Genomic DNA, 21,010 nt, shown 5'->3' with positions numbered 1-21,010 from the left:
AGAACAAGAACAACAACAGGCAACCTGGACAAGAAACATTCACACGTAACATTCAATCCACGACAGGAAAACATGAGGGCTTAAATACACTAACAAATTACAAGACAAGGAACACCTGTGAACAATGATCAGACAATTAACAATTGACAAGACACATGGCAGGATCACATGACACACAGGGAATCACATGACAGACAAGAACAAGGAACAAGACACAAAACCCACACTGTGACACTATGTGCATTCAAATATGGATATTAAAAAAATCCATATTGTGATATTGTTTCGCACTGAATCTGAAGGAAACGTGCGGCTCAGATTGCAGTGGATTCTTCTCAGTAACGAGCGAGTGACAGGCGTAAAGAGAAACAGGTGCGCGTATTTATAGCTCGTTTCCCTTCGTTACAGGACTTACAGCGCTCAGACGGGAAGAACAACAACTCACTGAAAACATTCCAAGAGTGTCAAAAAAATAAAAAAATTGGGTTACACTTTATGTATGTGTGTATGTGTGTGTGTGTGTGTGTGGGGTGGGGGTAATAGATCATAATTATTGCATAGATATTACTTAGTACCAATCAGCCAAGATGCAAAAAAGAAACAAACAGTAATGTTAATTGAAAAATAATTATGAAAATAAAGAAAATGGACTAAATAATTGTATTGTAAAAATTGTGTGTGTGTGTGTGTGTGTGTGTGTGTGTGTGTGTGTGGGGTGGGGGGGGGGGGGGTAGATCATAATTATTGCATAAATATTACTTAGTACCCTAACATTCCCTCAAAATGCAAAATAATAAATAACAAATATTATGCAACAAAAGCATACGATAACACTTTACTTAAGTCCTTCTGTATTATAAAAGTATTTTTAATGCCGTAATTATGCCTTGTAATGCACATTATAATGCATTGCATGGACTCTTATTGTAATCACAGTTGTAATAATACTAATCTATTAATTGAACGCAGCTTTACACAGTATAATGCATTAAAACATGACAAACAACCAATTTCAGAATCTGCAAATATTATAATGCATTTTAACTTTGGTTATAATTATTTATGAAAAGATATAACGTATTATAATGTACGTTATAAATAATGTATTATACATTAGGGCTTTAAGTAAAGTGTTGGGGTTACACTTTATTTGGTTACCCTTTATTTTAAGGTGTCATTGTTACAGTGTAACTATATATTTAAGTACTAAGTAATAATAATGTACTTACTATAGGTGTCATGTTAAGCAGAAACACAGGAAGCAATCGCGAGTATAATACAATATTTATTTTAGCACAAAACACACAAGTCCAGGGTGCAGTGAGCCAGGTGGAGATAGGTGACGCAGGGACTTCGATGGTCAATACCGGTGACGTGCAGACAAACGGTGAGACGATCCAAATCCACACGGAAGACGACGAACAGGAAACACCAGGCAGGAACACGAACCAGAAGACAGGGGAACATCAAACAACGATCTGACAAAGGTGAGAGAACAGCGGTGAGTTTAAGAAGCGTGGTGAGATGAACTGCAGCTGGTGATTGTAATGATGAACAGCTGGAGTGGATCAGGTAATGACATACAGACACGCCCCTTGCACACGTGCACTCATACAACAACATAAACACAAGACTAGAAGGAACCAGCGAATACATCTACCGTGACAGTACCCCTCCTCCTAAGAACGCCTCCTGGCGTTCTCAGACTCCCTTACCTGCCGATTGTAATCATCGATAAGGGAGTGATCCAGGATGTCCCTAGCAGGAACCCAACTTCTCTCCTCCGGACCGTAACCTTCCCAGTCCACCAAGTACTGAAATCCGCGTCCCCTCCGCCTAGAGTCCAGAATACGGTTGACCGAATATGTGGTCTCCCCATCTACGAGCCGCGGTGGGGGAGGAACCGGGACAGGCGGATTAATGTGAGAATGAAAAACGGGCTTGATTTTAGATACATGGAACACGGAATGAACCCTCCTGTACGCAGGAGGTAGTTTGAGGCGGACTGCCACCGGACTAATAATCTTGGTGACAGGAAACGGGCCAATAAATTTGGGAGCAAGTTTATTAGAAACGGTGCGAAGAGGAATGTTCTTAGTTGAGAGCCACACTTTTTGACCAACGACGTATACGGGAGGCTTTGACCGGTGGCGATCGGCCTTGGCCTTGGTGCGCGCCCCCACCTGGAGTAGAGTCTCCCGGGCTCTAGTCCAGGTGCGGTGACACCTCTGGACAAAGGCGTGAGCGGAGGGAACCGCAACCTCGGATTCCAGACTGGGAAAAATTGGTGGCTGGTAACCTACACTACACTCAAACGGAGATAGGCCCGTCGCTGACACTGGCAACGTGTTGTGTGCGTACTCCACCATAGACAGTTGTTGACTCCAAGACGAAGGATTTCTGGAAACCAAACATCGCAACATTCTCTCCAAATCTTGGTTGGCTCTCTCTGTTTGACCATTGCTCTGGGGATGAAACCCAGATGACAGACTAACCGTCGCCCCCAGTAATCTACAAAATTCTCGCCAAAATTTGGACACGAACTGGGGTCCCCGGTCGGAGACCACGTCTATCGGGAGGCCATGTAACCGAAAGACATGATCTACGACCGTAGCCGCTGTCTCCTTAGCTGAAGGTAATTTGGGTAAGGGAATGAAATGTGCTGCCTTCGAGAATCGGTCCACCACAGTTAAAACTACTGTGTTACCCTGGGAGGGTGGGAGGGCGGTAATAAAATCTAGAGCGATATGGGACCAAGGTCTCGAAGGCACCGGCAGCGGTTGAAGTAGCCCATCTGGAGGTCGATTGGAAGACTTACCCGTGGCACAAACAGAGCAAGCCAAAACAAAATCGCGAATGTCACGAGCCATAAGTGGCCACCAGAATCGTTGCTTGACTAGAAATCCAGTGCGATTAATTCCTGGATGACAAGCTACGTTGGAGCTGTGACCCCAGTGGATAACGTCAGACCGTAAGCCCTCCGGCACAAATAATCGGTTCGGTGGACACCCGGGCGGAGGCGTTACCCCTTCCAAGGCCTCTTTGACCTTCGCTTCGACCTCCCATGTGAGTGTTGAAACAAATACGGTTTCGGGTAAAATACACTCGGGAGTGGACGGGCGACCGGAAAAATCAAATATACGAGAAAGTGAGTCGGGTTTGATGTTCTTAGAACCCGGACGATATTGGAGAGAAAAATCAAAACGACCGAAAAAAAGTGCCCACCGAGCCTGCCTGGAGTTCAATCTTTTAGCAGTTCTGATATATTCGAGGTTCTTATGATCAGTCCAGACGATAAAAGGTACCCCCGACCCTTCTAACCAGTGTCGCCACTCCTCCAACGCCAACTTGACTGCCAACAACTCTCTATTACCAATGTCGTAATTACGTTCGGCTGGAGATAAACGATGGGACAAAAACGCGCAAGGATGCATCTTGTCGTCTACAGGTGAACGCTGAGATAACACCGCCCCTACTCCCACCTCTGATGCGTCGACCTCCACCACGAACTGACGTGATGAATCAGGGGTAATTAGAATGGGGGCTGAAACAAAGCGGCCTTTGAGTTTCTTGAACACAGTCTCGGCTGTGTCGGACCACCTGAACGCAGTTCTGGGGGAGGTCAAGGCAGTCAGAGGCGCGACCAGCTGGCTGAAGTTGCGAATGAATCGCCGGTAGAAATTGGCGAACCCCAGAAACCTCTGCAGGGCCTTGCGGGAATCTGGACTTGGCCAATCCACCACAGCCTTAATCTTCTCAGGGTCCATCCGCATCCCCTCAGACGACACGATGTATCCTAAAAAAGGAACAGACTGTGCATGAAAATCGCATTTCTCCGCCTTGACAAAAAGCCCATTCTCTAGCAACCTCTGAAGCACTCGTCGGACGTGCTGCACATGCTCCTGGAGAGATGCAGAAAAAATCAATATGTCATCCAGGTAGACATATATGAATTGATCGATCATATCTCGCAACACGTCATTGACCAGTGCCTGGAAAACTGCTGGGGAGTTGGACAGCCCAAACGGCATGACCAAATATTCAAAGTGCCCCCTAGGGGTGTTAAACGCAGTCTTCCACTCATCACCCTCCCTGATGCGGACCAAATGATAAGCGTTACGTAAGTCCAATTTGGTGAAGATGGATGCTCCCTGCAACCTCTCGAAGGCTGAAGACATCAACGGCAAAGGATAAGTATTCTTTACCGTGATGTTATTCAGCCCTCGGTAATCAATGCAAGGTCGCAGAGAACCATCCTTTTTCCCCACAAAAAAAAACCCCGCCCCCGCTGGAGAAGAGGAAGGGCGAATGAACTTGGTTGCTAGAGAATCAGAAATATATTTCTCCATAGCCTCTCTTTCAGGAATCGAAAGCGAATATAACTTGCCCTTAGGCGGAGACTTACCTGGGAGTAAATCTATTGCACAGTCGTAGGGACGATGCGGAGGGAGAGAAGCAGCACGAGACTTACTGAACACTTCCTTCAGGTCCAGATACTCCGCGGGCACGTTAGACAAATCCCCTGCTTCCTCCTGAAACACAGAAACAGGTACAGACGAACAAGCAGAGACGAGACAAGACCTATGACATTCCTGACTCCACTCCAGCACAGATCTATGTATCCAGTCCACTCGGGGGTTGTGTTGAATGAGCCATGGGTGTCCTAGAACAACGGGTGCCAGGGGTGAATCCAGAATAAAAAATGAAATAGTTTCCGAGTGATTGCCAGAGGTGATGAGAGTGATTTCTTCAGTGGATAATGAGATGGTGGGAAGTTCTTGTCCGTTGAGTGCATGAACTGCAATCTGCTGTGGGAGGGGTTTGATGGGAATCTGAAATCTGCGTGCAAAATTATGGTCCATGAAATTACCTTCGGCCCCCGAATCCAACAGTGCTTGACAATCGTGCTGGTGGACTGACCATCTTAGTCTTACCGAGAGGAGGGTGGAGGTAGATCTTGTCGTGGATGAGGTCTTCCTGGCGGAGATCCCACCCGATAGTAGCCTCATGTTTACTATCGGGCTGGGCCTTTTACCGGACAGTTGTAGGCGTAGTGTCCGGCTCCTCCGCAGTACAGGCAAAGGCCCTGGGACCTCCGCCTCTCCCTCTCCTCCCGGGAAAGCCGAGCTCGACCCACCTGCATGGGCTCGTGATCGTAGACGGGGCTGACCACGTCCCTGCCGCTGGATCGTAGCCCGTTGGCTGCCTCAAGTGTGCGGGTGGGCGTGGCTCGACGCTCGACTCTGGACAGCCGAGCGTCCACCCGCAGGGCCAGATCAATGAGTCCGTTGAGGGTAGTGGGAAGATCCAGGGCGTAGATCTCCTTCTGGACGTGGTCAGCCAGCCCATGCAGGAACATGTCCCACTGCGCCTCCTCGTTCCATCCACACTCTGCCGCCAAGGTCCGGAACTCGATGGAAAACTCGGACACTGATCTTCTTCCCTGCCGTAGCTCGACCAATGTTCTGGCCGCCTCTCTTCCAGTGACCGCACGGTCAAAAACCAGTCTCATCTCGGCGGCGAGGGTCTGGAACGAGGCACAGCATGGATTTTGGTTTTCCCACACCGCCGTTCCCCAGAGTGCCGCTCTCCCAGTCAATAGCGTGAGCACAAACGCCACTTTGGCTTGCTCGGTCTGAAAAGTGTGAGGTTGCAGGGCAAAGTGCATAGAACATCGAGTCAAAAAGGCTCTACAAAATGACGGTTCACCTGAGTATGCCTCTGGGGTGGGTAGCCGGGGTTCTGACTGGGAGGGGCTTCCTGATGATGCGGGAGGAACGGCCGGTGTGGGTGGCGCAGTGGGAGGTCGTAGGCGCTGGATCTGCTGGGTGAGCTCGGACACCTGCGTCACCAGGGCTTGAACTGCACGGCCCGTATCTCCAATCTCCTTCTCTTGCGAGTCCATTCTACGGATGCTGTGATGGATGAACTCTTCGAGTGAGGATGACGAGGCGCTCGCTGCTTCCATACCATGGTCAGATCGTTCTGTCATGTTAAGCAGAAACACAGGAAGCAATCGCGAGTATGATACAATATTTATTTTAGCACAAAACACACAAGTCCAGGGTGCAGTGAGCCAGGTGGAGATAGGTGACGCAGGGACTTCGATGGTCAATACCGGTGACGTGCAGACAAACGGTGAGACGATCCAAATCCACACGGAAGACGACGAACAGGAAACACCAGGCAGGAACACGAACCAGAAGACAGGGGAACATCAAACAACGATCTGACAAAGGTGAGAGAACAGCGGTGAGTTTAAGAAGCGTGGTGAGATGAACTGCAGCTGGTGATTGTAATGATGAACAGCTGGAGTGGATCAGGTAATGACATACAGACACGCCCCTTGCACACGTGCACTCATACAACAACATAAACACAAGACTAGAAGGAACCAGCGAATACATCTACCGTGACAATAGGATTAGGGTAGATTTATATGTGCATGTAATTATGCATAATTTATTACAATGGTAAATATATGTAACATGTAACAAAGTGTTACTAAAACTTTTTGTTATGTAATGTAAATTTGGGATTATGGTAAGACCATTGATATTAAAATTAATGATTTTGTTTACACCAAACTTGTTTGAAGCTGATGTTATACATATACAACATCAGCTTGAAGCATGTTTGGTTATTAGTTATTTTGTTTTTTGTACGAGAAAAAAAGTTGGCGTGACACCATGCATCTTTGCTCCAGAGGGAGAATGATTACATCAGCTGGCGATGAAAAGAAGAAAAATTGATAAAGCCAGATGTGGCCGACAACTGCACGCACAGCAAGACACACACACTGCTTACACACACTGCTTACACACACTGCAAGACATGAGTGAGGGAAGGAGAGAAAGAGGGAGAGAAAAGCAGACGCGTTTTGAGGTTCTGTCGTGACAGCAGCGTATTATACCGTAAGAGCTCTCACACACTTACAGACACACACACACACACACACACACACACACACATGTAGTTGAGTGTCCTTACACAACTCACACACACCCACAGAGTTTAAGACGACAAGAGTAGTGTCTGTTTCTGAATTAAACTGGAGCGTAACGAACATGCCTTCAGCTGTGAAAGATCTGATTATGAAACACAACTGAAGCTCGTCGAGTTTTAACTCACGGTTCATCGAATCATCTCACACTGATGTTCAATCTGCAGTTACGGTCTTAAAGAAATTAAACTGCTTCCTTTATAGAAATGGATTTCGAAAGGTGAAGTGTGTCATTAAACAGAAAAAATAAAACAAATAAAGTTCCACTGTCATATTAGGTGGTATTTTAAACCCTAAAAATGACACGCATCACATTTAAATCATAAATTAAATGAATAATTTGAGTGGAAAAATATCCACCACCTCAAATAAAGCCTAATTACTACTAAATTAAATGTTATTTAGGTCATTTATTAACCACTCTGGTGCTTTTCAGTCACTTTAGAGCAAAAAAAAAAGTTTTAATTTAGTTTTATTTTTGCACTTCATCTGAATGTTATGACATTTGATGATATTTGCTATGTGAACACACAAAAAAAATTCTGGACATGATTCGAAAAGGTTAAATGTTCCTTAAAAATAGTCAATCATAACCATAGAAATATGTAATAATAATTATACTTTGAGGCCAAATTAGCCTTGAATGGAAGTTGTTTAACCCTTTGCTGCTCTTCATTTAGGGGTCACACACACACACACACACGCGCTCACACACACACACACACACACACACACTCCTCACGCTCAAAAGTGGCCAAACACCACTAAAGTAATTTTGTCCTCGCAGTATAATATAGTTTTGTTGAATAATATATTTTATTTAATAATTTGCATTTTAAGGGAATGTTAGGGTAGTAAGTAATATATATGCAATAATTATGACCCCCCCCCCCTTTCACAATACAATTCAATTATTTAGTCCATAGAATTTTTTCTAATAAATAAACAAGAAAAAAAAGAAAAAAAATTTTTTAGGGTACAATCTTCAAATCAGCCAAGATGCAAAAAAACACACAAAAAAACAGAAAAAAATATTGAAAAATAATTACGAAAAAAAATAATATATATATATATATATATGGACTAAATCATTATTATTGTATTGTAAAAATTGTAGGGGGAAGATCATAATTATTGCATAGATATCACTTAGTATCCTAACATTCCCTTAAAATGCAAAGGAATAAATAAAAAATATTATTCAACAAAAATACACGATAACACTTATTAACACACTATTAAAAAAGTATTTTTAATGCCGTAATTATGCCATGTAATGCACATTATAATGCATTGTATGGACTCTAATTGTAACCACAGTTATAATAATACTAATAATAATACTAATCTATTCATTCAACACAGCTTTACAAAGTATAATGTAATAAAACATGACAAACATCCAATTTCAGAATCTGCAAATATTATAATGCATTTTATATAATTATTTATGAAAAGATATAACATATTATAATGTATATTAGGGCTTTAAGTAAAGTGTTACCAAATAGATTATACTGGGAGAAAAAAAAGTTACATTTGAGGTGTTTGGCCACTTTTGATCGAGAGTGATCCCTAAATTATATGGTCCATAGATTTTTTTTTCTAATTTTTCTATTTTTTTTTCCCATTAACCCCATCATTGCTGTGTGTCTGATTAGTAGATTGTACCCAAAAAGAAAAAATCTGTGCATTTTATGTTTACATTTTTAAAATACCCCCTAAATAAAGAGCAGCAAAGGGTTAAACAACGTCTTTCCAAGGCAAATTTGGCCCAGAAGAACCTGAAGCCGTTCTTCAAACGCTCAGGCTGATCCGCTGTCTGTGTTTCAGGTGTTCTGGAGATCAGGACGGTTTCTGAGGGAGGCGTGTTGGCCATAAAAGGCCTGAAGAGCCAGTATTATATTTCCATGAACCGAACCGGAATGTTACAGGGCAAAGTAAAACCCATTCGTCCTGCAAACACATCTTTTAATCTGATTCCAGCTAATGCATTCTCATGCTTTTAAGAGTAAATATAGCAACTTTTACAGCGAATTAAGGTCGTGTCGTCCCTGTTCTTTCCTTTCCCGAAACAGAAAGACTACAACGACAGCTGCAACTTCAAAGAAGTGTTTTTAGAGAACTACTACACAGCATACGCATCTGTCAGAAAGACTAAAGACGGAAAAGAGATGTTCATCGCCATGTCGAAAAACGGCCGGCCGCTGAAAGGAAAGAAGACGAGGAGAGAAAGCATCACTTCTCACTTCATCCCTCGAAAGTGCAGGGAAGACGAGAAGAAGCTGGCGTGAAGATGCATGCGGGATTACTGTCAGTATGAAGTATGTTTTATCACACTGTAAACCCGAACGCTCAAAATAATGAATAATGAGTGGAGCCAACTCAAATTATACAAATTAGTTCCATCAAATTAACTTTTATGAGTATTTAGAACTTTCTTCTTCTTTTGAGTTCACAAAACTGACACATTTTAAGTAAGAGGGTTAGGTTGAGTTTTATGATCTTGTTTATTTTAATTTAGATAACCTCAACTTGAAATGAAACTAAGTTTTGATTTATATTTCCCAGGATGCTTTACCAAGACATTCAAAATGGAGAGAAAATGCTCAAATTAAGCGTTATATAATGCGACCAGATTAATGTCAAGTGGGAGATTTAGTAATGTTTAATGTTTTATTATGCTAGTTTACGTGTTATATCTGCTATCATAGCATTGTGTTACCATTTAGCAATGTAGCATTTATTGAATTAGCTGGTTAAAGCTAGCCAAGTTTCCACTACTAAAAATATAAATTGAGATTATATGATACATTTAAATTATGTATGAATTAAGTTAGATAGACAATTCAATATTTCAAGTTAAGAGCAATTAAAATGTATGAGTACAAAATAAAAATCTGCAAGTTTTGCTTACTTAAACGTAAACAATTTTAACTTAAAAAAATTGATGTAACTGATTACCTCAAATTATTTGAGTCTTTCCAACTTATTCGGGTTTACAGTGCAATAAAACATTAATGCTTTCTTTCTTTCTATGCCGAGAAGACGTTGGTGAAACGCCACCAGCACTGGGTTTATATATGAAAATGTTTTGGGCTCATGTAAACAACAGCTATAAATAGTCATCTGTGTTTTGAGATAAAACTATTTTTATATTTTTTAGAGGGTCTATGTTTCTGTTCACCGCACTTTCATGACCATTAGAGCCATTAAGAGTGAAAACATCGAATAAACACTGCAATGGATTTATATGAACGATCAACATTCATCCGGAGGAGTTTTGCTTTTCATTTAGAAACATTCCATTCTTGTATTCATTTCAATGAGAAAATCAGTTCCCTTACTTAATTTTTGGCATTATTTGCAATTACATGCGATTGACTCATTCTAAGAAATCACGTTTGTCTTCACAATATTCCATTACTCATTCATAAACGACTTTCCTTTTAATTATTGATCAGCCTTCATATAGAGACACTTTCATTAGTCAAACACATTAAGCTGAAATGTCTTTGACATGTGAGTCTGAACGTATCATTTCCACACAATCCCTTCGTGTTTTAATGTGATTGTGTCCATGTGTTGTTGTGTGTTATTTATGATATATATATATATATATATATATATATATATATATATATATATATATATATATATGTATGTATGTGTGTGTGTGTTGCTGGCTCTAAAATAATCAACTGTATTCCGGATGGCTATGCTGAAAAAACTTGCACAGAGATCGCAGGAGTTTATTTTTTGCTGCTAGAATACTAAGTGAAATATGAGGTTTTATATGATTATAGATCAATCTCAATAAAATATCTATGTACCTTTCTTTGGAGTGGCGTGATCTGAGACGTTCACCTTCATCCACTCAGATGATCAGCTTTACTGCGTTTATCTTATTTCCTGTCACACCGGCTGGGAAAAAAATAATCTTAAGAAATTAAGTTACTGAATACTGATCATCATAATGATGATGTCAAACAAACCACCGTGATCGACAGGGACCTTTTCGTTTATTTCACAGAGTAAAATTCCCTGTTTTTATATAAGAAAAAAACAATAATTATGACATACTAATTTGAAATTATGACATAAAACAGACACATTTTTTAGATAAAATTATCACAGAAACTCAATTCCGATGTTATCTCATAATTTCAACTGTTTAATCTCATATTTATGACTTATTAATACCATTCCTAATTTTTGGCCAAAATTATGATTTAATGTGTCATAATTTCGATTTTGGTATATTTATGACTGTCATAATTTAGATTTTTAATCTCATTATTGTGACAATTTCGACTTGTCAATTTCAACTTTTTGTAATTTTTTTTAAATCTCTTTAAATTTTTAAGGTTGTAATTATTATTTACAAAAGCATGATTTTTTTCTTTATGTGGCTGAAATGAGCTTCCATTCCTTCCTGTTACATCTAGCAAAATAATCGTTACTCAGCGATAGGGCTGAAACGATTCCTCGAGTTACTCGATTACAAAAATTCCTCGAGGCAAAAACTCTGCCTCGAAGCCTCGTTAAATTCCCATGTAAAATTTAATTCACTATACGCGGATCTATACTATAGCGCGTGATACATTTTGAATGTATTTGGCACGATGGCGGAGAGTAAAGATGTCCATAAACGGCAGAGAATGTCTAAAGTTTGGGATCATTACATACTTAAAAAGGAAGAGAACAAGGTGCAATGTGTGTACTGCGAAGTAGACCTGGCATACCACAACAGTACGACTTCAATGATTCAGAATCTGAACTGAAAACATCCACTCCATGCTCTCACCAAGCGTCACTGAAACATAACACACCGAACGCGAATAGAGCGTCAAATACGCGTCTATCGCGTCTAGTTAGACGCTTAAACATTCGCTCGAGTTCAAATTTTTCAACGTGCGCGGAAGACGTTCGCGTCATTCGCGACGCCCGGGGAAGACATTTTAATTGGCTACCAAAGTAATTGAGCATAGAACATTGTTGGCACTTATACTAAATGGGTAAAAATTGCAATAAATAGGCCTAGTTTTGGAGCCAAATGTTGGAGTTGGAATAAGTTTTTTTTTTTGTTTTTTGAGAAATAAAAGCCAAATGCTTGATCATTTTACAGCCACATCATTTTCGTTATGCATTATTTGTTTTAGTTGTTTAAAAACACACAAAAAATTATCCGATTACTCGATTAATCGATCGATCAAGTGCTAGATTAATCGATTACAAAAAGAATCGATAGCTGCAGCCCTACTCAGCGATTTATACAGCGATCACGATACACTCTTACCCACACAGCACAATAAATTACTCTAATCAATACTTAATTGTCATATAGATTTGCTAAGTAGTGTTGCTCAGTCCTCAGTGTTTGTGTACATGTTGTTTCTTGTCTCATTTTATCTTGATCGATGGAGTCAGTTAGAGAAGCTCGAAAGATTGAGCAAAACATGATTCCTGTGAGGTGAACGAGAGACACATACAAACACTCACTGCCTCACACACACACACAGCCTCCTCTGACCTAAACACAGTTAAAGTAAGGTGAGCACTTCTGCCAAGTCACGCAAAGTTGGTTTTAGCGTATAATTTGTAACATGTTCTGAATGTAAACAGACTCTCACGGGCCTCACACTAAAAACGACATCATTGATTTATAAAACAAAAGGTTTGCTCGGATCCATCTGGACCTTTATAATCAGTGTGTTTCATCAGTGTCTGTGAACAAATCTCAGAATTACTTGTCATTCCATGAAAATGTCCTAGTTATTTGTCCTGTATCTCTTTGATAAACGTGTCTCGAATTCATCTGGCGTTTGTTTGTTAGTTTGTTGGTTGAAAGCCTTCAGCACATAACATGAGTTCAGCATGTTTGAGTCCAAATAAAATCGAAAGACTGAGCGATTCTGGCAGTGTAAATTGTGGACACGTCGATTGAGTTTTATCAAAGCTTTGAATCTGAGCTAAGACCTGATAAAGTCTAAAACAACACAGAGATTGAACACATATGGGGAAATCCCTCGAGACGTGACCGGCTCACATTTCAACATCGAAAGAAAAAACACATTATATTCTGCCAAGACAAAAATGAAGCCTATTTTTAGGATCATTGCATTGAGCTGTCAGATAATTACTGTTTCAGATAATAATACAGATGAAGAAAAATTTTTCCACTTCACTTGATTATACATACATTAGACATGTATTAACATTTAATTAACCCTTTAATGATTTAATAAATAAAATGGAAAAGAATTTGGGTAAAATTATTTATTCGTATTTTTCGTACAAGGATCAGAGCAGTTTCTCCTCCAGAGGGCGCCGACTGGCCTTTCTGCTTGTTTAAATCATTATCAAGGACTAGTATCTGATGTCATCACTAGAAAATGCTTTAAAGTCCCTCTGTAGTCAATAATTGTATACCATAAAACTCATCTTTGATCACCAAAATTACATATTTAAACGTTTTTTCCTTGAAAAATTTTCTTCATGCCTTTAAATAGCTTGAATGTAACTCGACATTGCAAATGAGCCCCGCCTCCACTCACTCACTCACTCAGAGATCCACTCGTTGACGATCACACGTTGATCTGATTGGTTACAAGGTAGTTTGTGACATCAGAAACACCAGCGATTTCAAAGCGTGTTTTTGAGACTGTCCTACATCAAGATATTAGGTCTGGGAACTCTCCATTGGCATTCCTCAATCCGAGGGGCGGGATAAACGGTTGTCTTTCAAATTCCCTTTGCACACAATAGGACAGCGCTACAACCAACCAGAGCAACGAAGAAGGTGACGTAGTCAGAGCGACGGAGTCAGAGTCAGCTTCTTTGTTCTTGTTTCAAAGAAAAGTTTAACATCAAATCCTCCAGAGTCGCAGCCAAAGCCGAATCGAAAGACCGCTGTTCGCCAGCAGCAGCCGCCATTCTTTGTTTTCAAGTAGCAGTGAACCATCGCAACTCTGTCGTCATTATCTTAAGCCCGCCTGCCGACTCTATACACGATCTGATTGGCCTGACCAGTTTCTGGTTTTTCCAGCTCTAAAGTAAACGGAGAGTTGCTAGACCACACTGGCTGCAAAATAATTTTTGCTGCTGCTAGGGTGCGTCTAGATTTCTAGGCTAGTTCACTGCAGTTTTAAGGAGAAAATACTCAGCAATGCTGTCGACTTATGAATTTACACATGGTTCGCCTTAAAGCATATTAAAAACATCACATAGACATATAAACAACATTAGGGCTGAGCTGCTGTGAGTGAGTGGAGGCGGGGCTAATTTACATATTCATAGAACCGCATATACTAAATGAGGCAAGGGTGTCGACTTACATTCAAGCTATTTTAAGGCATTAAGACATTGTTTCCAAAGAAAAAACTTTTAAATGTCATTTTGGGGATCAAAGATGAGTTTTACGGGATAAAATTATTGACTACAGCGGGACTTTAACAACTGATTGTCATTAATCATTTAAGAATAGTAATAAAATCTGATGCGAACATCAGAAAAGTTCAGCTTCATCATTCCTGAGCGAACAGAAGAATCATCCATGACGTTCTCCTGTGCTTTCCTTTGTCTGCGGCTGAGACAATGATCAAAACCTCTGTAACGGATCCATAGATGGACAGAGAAACAATAATATCAGACGTTCAGAGAGGTGACAAAAAAATAATAAATTCTGTGTGTCATTAATAATCAGTCTGATGAAGTGAAGTGCTGGTAGATCTTGGCTTTATGCCATTTCAATCATTTTGTTTAAAGTTCCCCTGTGGTGAAAATCCAGCTTTAGTTTATGTCTATGTGGTGTTTTTAATACGCTTTAAGACAAACCATGTGTAAATTCATAAGTCGACAGCATTGCTGAGTATTTTCTCCTTAAAACTGCAGTGAACCAAAGACAGTCTCAAAAACACGTTTTGAAATCGCTGGTGTTTCTGACGTCACAAACTACCTTGTAACCAATCAGATCAACGTGTGATCGTCAACGAGTGGATCTCTGAGTGAGTGAGTGAGTGAGTGAGTGGAGGCGGGGCTCATTTGCATATTCATCGAACCTCGCATACTAAATGAGGCAATGGTGTCGAGTTACATTCAAGCTATTTTAAGACATGAAGATTTTTTTTCAAGGAAAAAAAACATTTAAATATGTAATTTTGGTGATAAAATTATTGACTACAGGGGAAAAAATAGAAAAGTTCTTTATCGACAGTTATGGTTCCATAAAAAATATTTAACATCTATGGAATCTTTAAAGTTCTTTGCACTAAAAAGAAATGACCACTGAAAGGTTCTTTGGGAAAACAAAAATAGTTCTTCCATGGCATCGCTGCAAAAAAAAAACTTTTGGAAGCGTTTTTTTTTAATCGAGGTTGATGGGATGTATCTCTGTATCTGTGATGGAGTCAAGAGGATCTTGTATCACTCGTCTCACATCAGTGTGTTATTGTCTTCATCTGAATCTGCTGAGACCCGCCAAACAGCCTCAATCATCCTCACCACAAACAGATGGAGACAAACTAAACGGATTAAATGCTAACGGTTCATTTACTCACTGCCAAATGATCGTGCAGAGTCAGACTGTGTGAAGTTTAAACAGACGTTTCCACACAGACGGCAAGAGCTCCAGATTCCCGGGAAAAGATTGAGTTCTGGAGATTCAGTTTAATCCAAAGCCTCTGCAGGTCTTTTTGCAGGGATTCAGACGGAAAAGGGACTCTGGCTTTGAGATCGTCATATATTTCTCCAGAGTGACTGTAGAGATGAGAGGAAGACTCGTCCAGATTCTCCTCACACGTCACTGGCCAATCAACCTGAAACAAATGGTGTATTAAAGCAATTTTGGCACAAATTTTATAAAAATGTTTCCACAATTTTGAATTTTCCATAAAACCTACATTTTCAAACTCCTCCTACCTAGACCATTGCTCAGATTTTCACAAAAATTGGACCAAATCATCTTGCTGACAAAAATGTATGGAATTTAAGTTGATTTGTCAAAACGTTCTTGAATAACGCACAAACAAATCGCACGCCAAAATGAACGTGAGGCTATATCTCCACAACACTTTAATGTATTCAGACCCAATTTGGTGTGTGTTTTGACAACCATGACCTGAGGCAACCTGCACAGTTTCGACACAGTGCCACCTGGTGGTCAGGAGAAATGAAAAATTTGCATTTTTCCTTGTAACTTCTGAACCGTTAGGACCATTAGATCCAGTGCAGCTGCTGAGTCGTACGATACCCAATTTTCATGTATCGGTTATTTTTTTATTTATTTTGTCATAAAATGCTATATTTAATGAACACAAACGGTCTAGGCAGAGCTTGAAAAAGTAGGTTTTTTTAAAGAAAATCAAAATGGCGAACAGGAAGTTTGGCCGACTATGGTAAAATGGGTATCTATGTTCTCGGCATGACCCAGAACAATATTGTGGACACTAATATAGTTATCATTCCTGGTGTGAACGGGTCTTAATGTACAATGGATCTCAAAAACTCATGATAATGTCACATGTCTACCCAAAATCCAAAGAGGTTTTTATGTTTTTTATTTATATTTAAAATAGTTAAATTTTGCATTACAAAATAAGGCCAATATGTTTTGCACTGTGATATTATTTTCATGAAAATGCATCATTCAATATAAAACTAGCCTAAGTTATAGGAACAAATACTACCATGACGTATACATACTTTGCATCACTTTATATAATGTTTTTAATCTGTCTTTTTATTTTTTTACTCATGAGAATCTGAAGGGGAAACGTGTTGAATTGTCAATTTCACGAGGTCCATTATACTTTAAATTAATATAAATATAATAATATATCATTTTGTCCTGTCCATTTTCTAAAAAAAACTTTTAAAGACTGAGGTTTAAATGTGAGGTTAATCATATTATAAAACGTATGAAAACATGTATTATTTAAATTGTAAAGTTGTTTAAATGGTCGTTTTTACAGTAATTTTACCTGCTAACATGATATTTAATTTATATATCAGGTCTTTTAATGTCTTAAATTAGATTTTAAAAACTCTGCAGATATAAATATATATTGATGTCAGTGACGTCACGTAGGTGTTACCACGCATGCGCAAAGTATGAAGTATCGTCCGTTTAAAATACGCATGGGCGCACGCGCGGTTCACTTCAACCACTTCCGCCGATGGATTCGAAGTCAATAAGCATTATTTACGCGGTTTTAAAAATTGTGCTTTTTGTGTTAACAGCTTTTAATTGTAAGACATGCCATAGAGCACGTCATAAACGTTTTAGATTTTAAAAAAAATTATGACATGTTTTATGATATATGTTGGCATTCAAAAAGACAGGGTTTCAGCGAGTCTTAAAATTATATGTAAAAGTCTTAATTCGCCTTTAAACAGATTAAGGCTTGAAAGATGTCTTCAAATAGAGCAGAAAGACTTAATTTAATGAAGTCATGTAGTTGATTGTTGCATGCATCGCAAAAGAAATGTTATTCCTCAGTATCAGATCAAAGTGTAAAAGTTACATTCCTGAATGTAGTGTATGTACTGTAAGTTATGATAAATACATTTGTGGTAAAATTAATTTAAAAGTATTGGAGCTGAACATTGTATTTTGCTAAAATAAAACTCATTGTGATTCTCCTTAGTTTTTTTTCATCATTTAGAGAGCATATTAATGTATTGAGTTCCCTTCAATTTATTCAAGAAATTTTCTTTACTCGTAAAAAGGAGTTAAAGGAAATCTTTCATGTGACTGGCAGAAACCCTGTAAATGTCAGATATAGCATAAAGCAAACCTTAACTTGGATTTTTGATGTTCATTTCTAGATGCATGTTAGTGTCCTTAGAAAGCGTTTAAATAAATCAATGCAGCTCATGTTGTGATAAATATCACTGTCCATTCTGTGAGACCTGGGTCAACAAACCAAGGGTGTTTTACAGTGTAGTAACGGTGCAATCTATCCATATCTGTTCTTCCTATCTATCCATCTATCCATATCTGTCTGTGTCTGATAGACTTTTAGTTTTCAAACTTTTAGCTTGAAAACTACTTTGAACTTCAAACTGAACTTCAAGCTTTTAAAGCTATTTCCAACTTCAGGCTTTCTCAAGCCAACCTAAAGAACCATAAACTAGTTTATGTTGTTCATAAACAAAGTAATTTTCTTGGGTACTTTACAGACAAAGCCAATTACACTCAAACATATCTTTGTCTAACATCTTCCTATAATATGTTTAAAATATTTTAAACAGAAATTTCTTGTATGACTCTGTACTATGTTAATGCCTTTCTTCAAAATGATTCAATATTGTTTTTTCAATGATGGAGGGGAATTTCAAGCTGAGTTGCGTGTGTGTGTTTGTCTGTTGATGTGCAGATATGTATGTGATTATCTGTATGTGTACATATTTCTGTTACACAATTATCATCTTTGTTTTGAAATAAAGGTTATCACTGTTATGAGTTTGTTTTTTTTAGTTGGCATGCATAATATTGGATACAGAGATTGACAATGTACTGTAAGTAGTTGGTTTAACTTCAAACTACTTTATTGGAATACATGTTTTATAATAGCCTAAATTAACAATTATTAACTATTAAAGAGGAATGATTAAAATAAGAATAAAGGGGACCAGAGAGTGATTGCCAATTACAAGGGTATCACACTTCTCAGCCTCCCTGGTAGAGTCTACTCCAAGGTGTTCGGCCGATAGTCGAACCTCGGATTGAAGAGGAACAATGCGGTTTTTTGTCCTGGCCCGTGGAACAACGGACCAGCTCTTTACTCTCACAAGGATCCTGGAGTGGGCTTGGGAGTATGCCCATCCAGTCTACATATGTTTTGTAGATCTGGAGAAGGCGTATGACCAGGTCCCCCGGGAGAGACTGTGGGAGGTGCTGCGGGAGTATGGGGTGGGGATCCCGTCTCAGGGTTATCCAATCCCTGTACATCCAAAGCGAGAGCTGTGTCCGAGTACTCGGCAGTAAGTCGGACTCTTTCCAGGTGAGGGTTGGCCTTCGCCAGGGCTGCGCTTTGTCACCAATCCTGTTTGTGATATTCATGGACAGGATGTCAATCCTGGTGGGCTTAGGGTTTCTCGTCACTGCTTTTTGCGGATGATGTAGTCCTGATGGTATCATCGGTCCGTGGCCTTCAGCTCTCACCGGATCGGTTCGCAGCAGAGTGTGAAGCGGTTGGGATGAGGATTAGCACCTCTAAATCTGAGGCCATGGTTCTCAGCAGGAAACCGGTGGAGTGCCAACTCCAGGTAGGGAATGAGTCCTTACCCCCAAGTGAAGGAGTTCTACTACCTCGGGGTCTTGTTCACGAGTGAGGGGAGACTGGAGCAGGAGATTGGCCCGAGAATCAGAGCAGCGGGGGTGGTATTGCACCGTTGAGACGAAAGGGTCTACCGGTCAATTTTCGTTCCTCCCCTCACCTATGGTCATGAAGGCTGGGTCATGACCGAAAGAATGAGATTGCGAGTACAAGTGGCCGAAATGGGTTTCCTCAGGCGCGTGGCTGGTGTCTCCCTTAGAGATAGGGTGAGAAGCTCAGCCATCCGCGAGGACCTCAAAGTAGAGCCGCTGCTCCTTTGCTTCGAAAGGAGCCAGTTGAGGTGGTTTGGGCATCTGGTAAGGATGCCTCCTAGACGCCTCACTAGGGAGGTGTTCCCAGCTGGGAGGTGACCTCGGGCAAGACCCAGGACTAGTTGGAGAGATTATATCGCCACACTGGCCTGGGAACGCCTCGGGATCCCCCAGTCAGAGCTGGTTAATGTGGCTGGTTAGAGCTGCTGCCCCCGCGACCCGACCCCGGATAAGCGGATGGAGATGGATGGATATATAAGGTGCCAATAATGTTTACAGCAATTTTGTAATTTACACAGTGAAGTGCAACAGAATGTCAAAATAAATTTTAGGCTAAATAAAATACTACACAGATATTACACAATATTATATTCCTTATGTTTACCTTGGATCAGGCATAGTTAAAACTATGGATTTGCGCTGTACTCCTTTTTGCTGCTTTCATTATTACTTAAATTTTTTTTTAATATATTAACATTTTTTAAAAATATTATGTCAAATTTGCGCATGCGTTTTAACGTGTTGTCACGGCGATATGGCGCATGCGTGGTAACACATATATGACGTACATTCGTGACGTGATACGTGACGTCACCGCTCTACAGTCTGCAGCGAGGAGTGCTTGGAATAATGACCCTTACACGTTTTGTCTATCAAGATAATCTTTACAAGTTAATCCTAAATGTATACATTTTGAAGCCTATATAAAGTTTAAAAAACCACAAGCAGGCACAATAAAGTAAAAAAAAAAAAAAAAAAAAAAGTACTTGGAATAATCTTATTCCCCCATTTTTTTTTTATTATGTTGTTATCTGTTATTATTTGTGTATTGTTTTAAGCATTAATAATAAAAAAGTACTTGGAATAATCACTCAAGATTGCGCTTTGCTGGGCCTGTCACAGACAAAACTGGGACAAACACGACCAAAAGCTGATTTAGTGCATCAATTTCTTACAGTAAATGAAATAAACAGAAATTCGGAGTTCACAAGCAGGTTAACAAACACACTCTCCATTGTATATATATATATATATATATATATATATATATATATATATATATATATTGATTCTCTGAGGACTTGTTTAGACTCACCCCAGAAGTTTTGGCGCGAAATCGTGAGACTGAAAATTATCCATTAATGACACACACATACATAACTATAGTTAACTTAGCTACTTTATTCTGCTAAATAATCATTTGAACCCACCAGTTCTTGAGCTTGAATAAATTCATCCAGGGAGCAAATATTCTTCTTATCCGTCTGTTTCTCCATGATCTCAAGCAAACAATAGTCTGTTGCTAGGCAACCGCCCGCCGCTCTTCCGGCTTCCTCGAAGCGCGTGAGTGTTTCCGGTGCGCAGTGCACACGTGGGATTGTTGTCATCTGTTTTACAGTGTGTGGAGCGTGTGG

General features: G+C 39.9%; 1 protein-coding gene and 1 long non-coding RNA gene across 2 annotated transcripts in view; one reads left to right on the top strand and one right to left on the bottom strand.

Moving 5' to 3' along the window:
* The window catches only part of fgf7 (fibroblast growth factor 7), a 29,810-nt gene extending 19,536 nt beyond the window's left edge, over positions 1 to 10,274 (top strand). Inside the window, exons 3-4 of the mRNA XM_077194711.1 lie at positions 8,837 to 8,943; positions 9,082 to 10,274. Of these exons, the coding sequence (XP_077050826.1) occupies positions 8,837 to 8,943; positions 9,082 to 9,297 (323 nt within the window). The 3' untranslated portion in view covers positions 9,298 to 10,274. The remainder of the gene's footprint in view (positions 1 to 8,836; positions 8,944 to 9,081) is intronic.
* On the bottom strand, positions 1,268 to 21,008 carry LOC143700936 (uncharacterized). The gene is made up of 3 exons (XR_013189682.1): positions 20,807 to 21,008; positions 15,562 to 15,819; positions 1,268 to 1,478 (listed from the first exon to the last, which is right to left on the bottom strand). It is a non-coding gene; the product is annotated as an uncharacterized LOC143700936 (long non-coding RNA).
* Positions 21,009 to 21,010: the final 2 nt, after the last annotated feature.

The sequence above is a fragment of the Siphateles boraxobius genome, unplaced genomic scaffold (assembly GCF_051911475.1).
Source record: "Siphateles boraxobius isolate OS27281-9 unplaced genomic scaffold, OSU_SipBor_1 32, whole genome shotgun sequence".
NCBI classification, from domain to species: Eukaryota; Metazoa; Chordata; class Actinopteri; order Cypriniformes; family Leuciscidae; genus Siphateles; species Siphateles boraxobius.
This window is presented reverse-complemented; position numbering and strand designations above follow the sequence as displayed.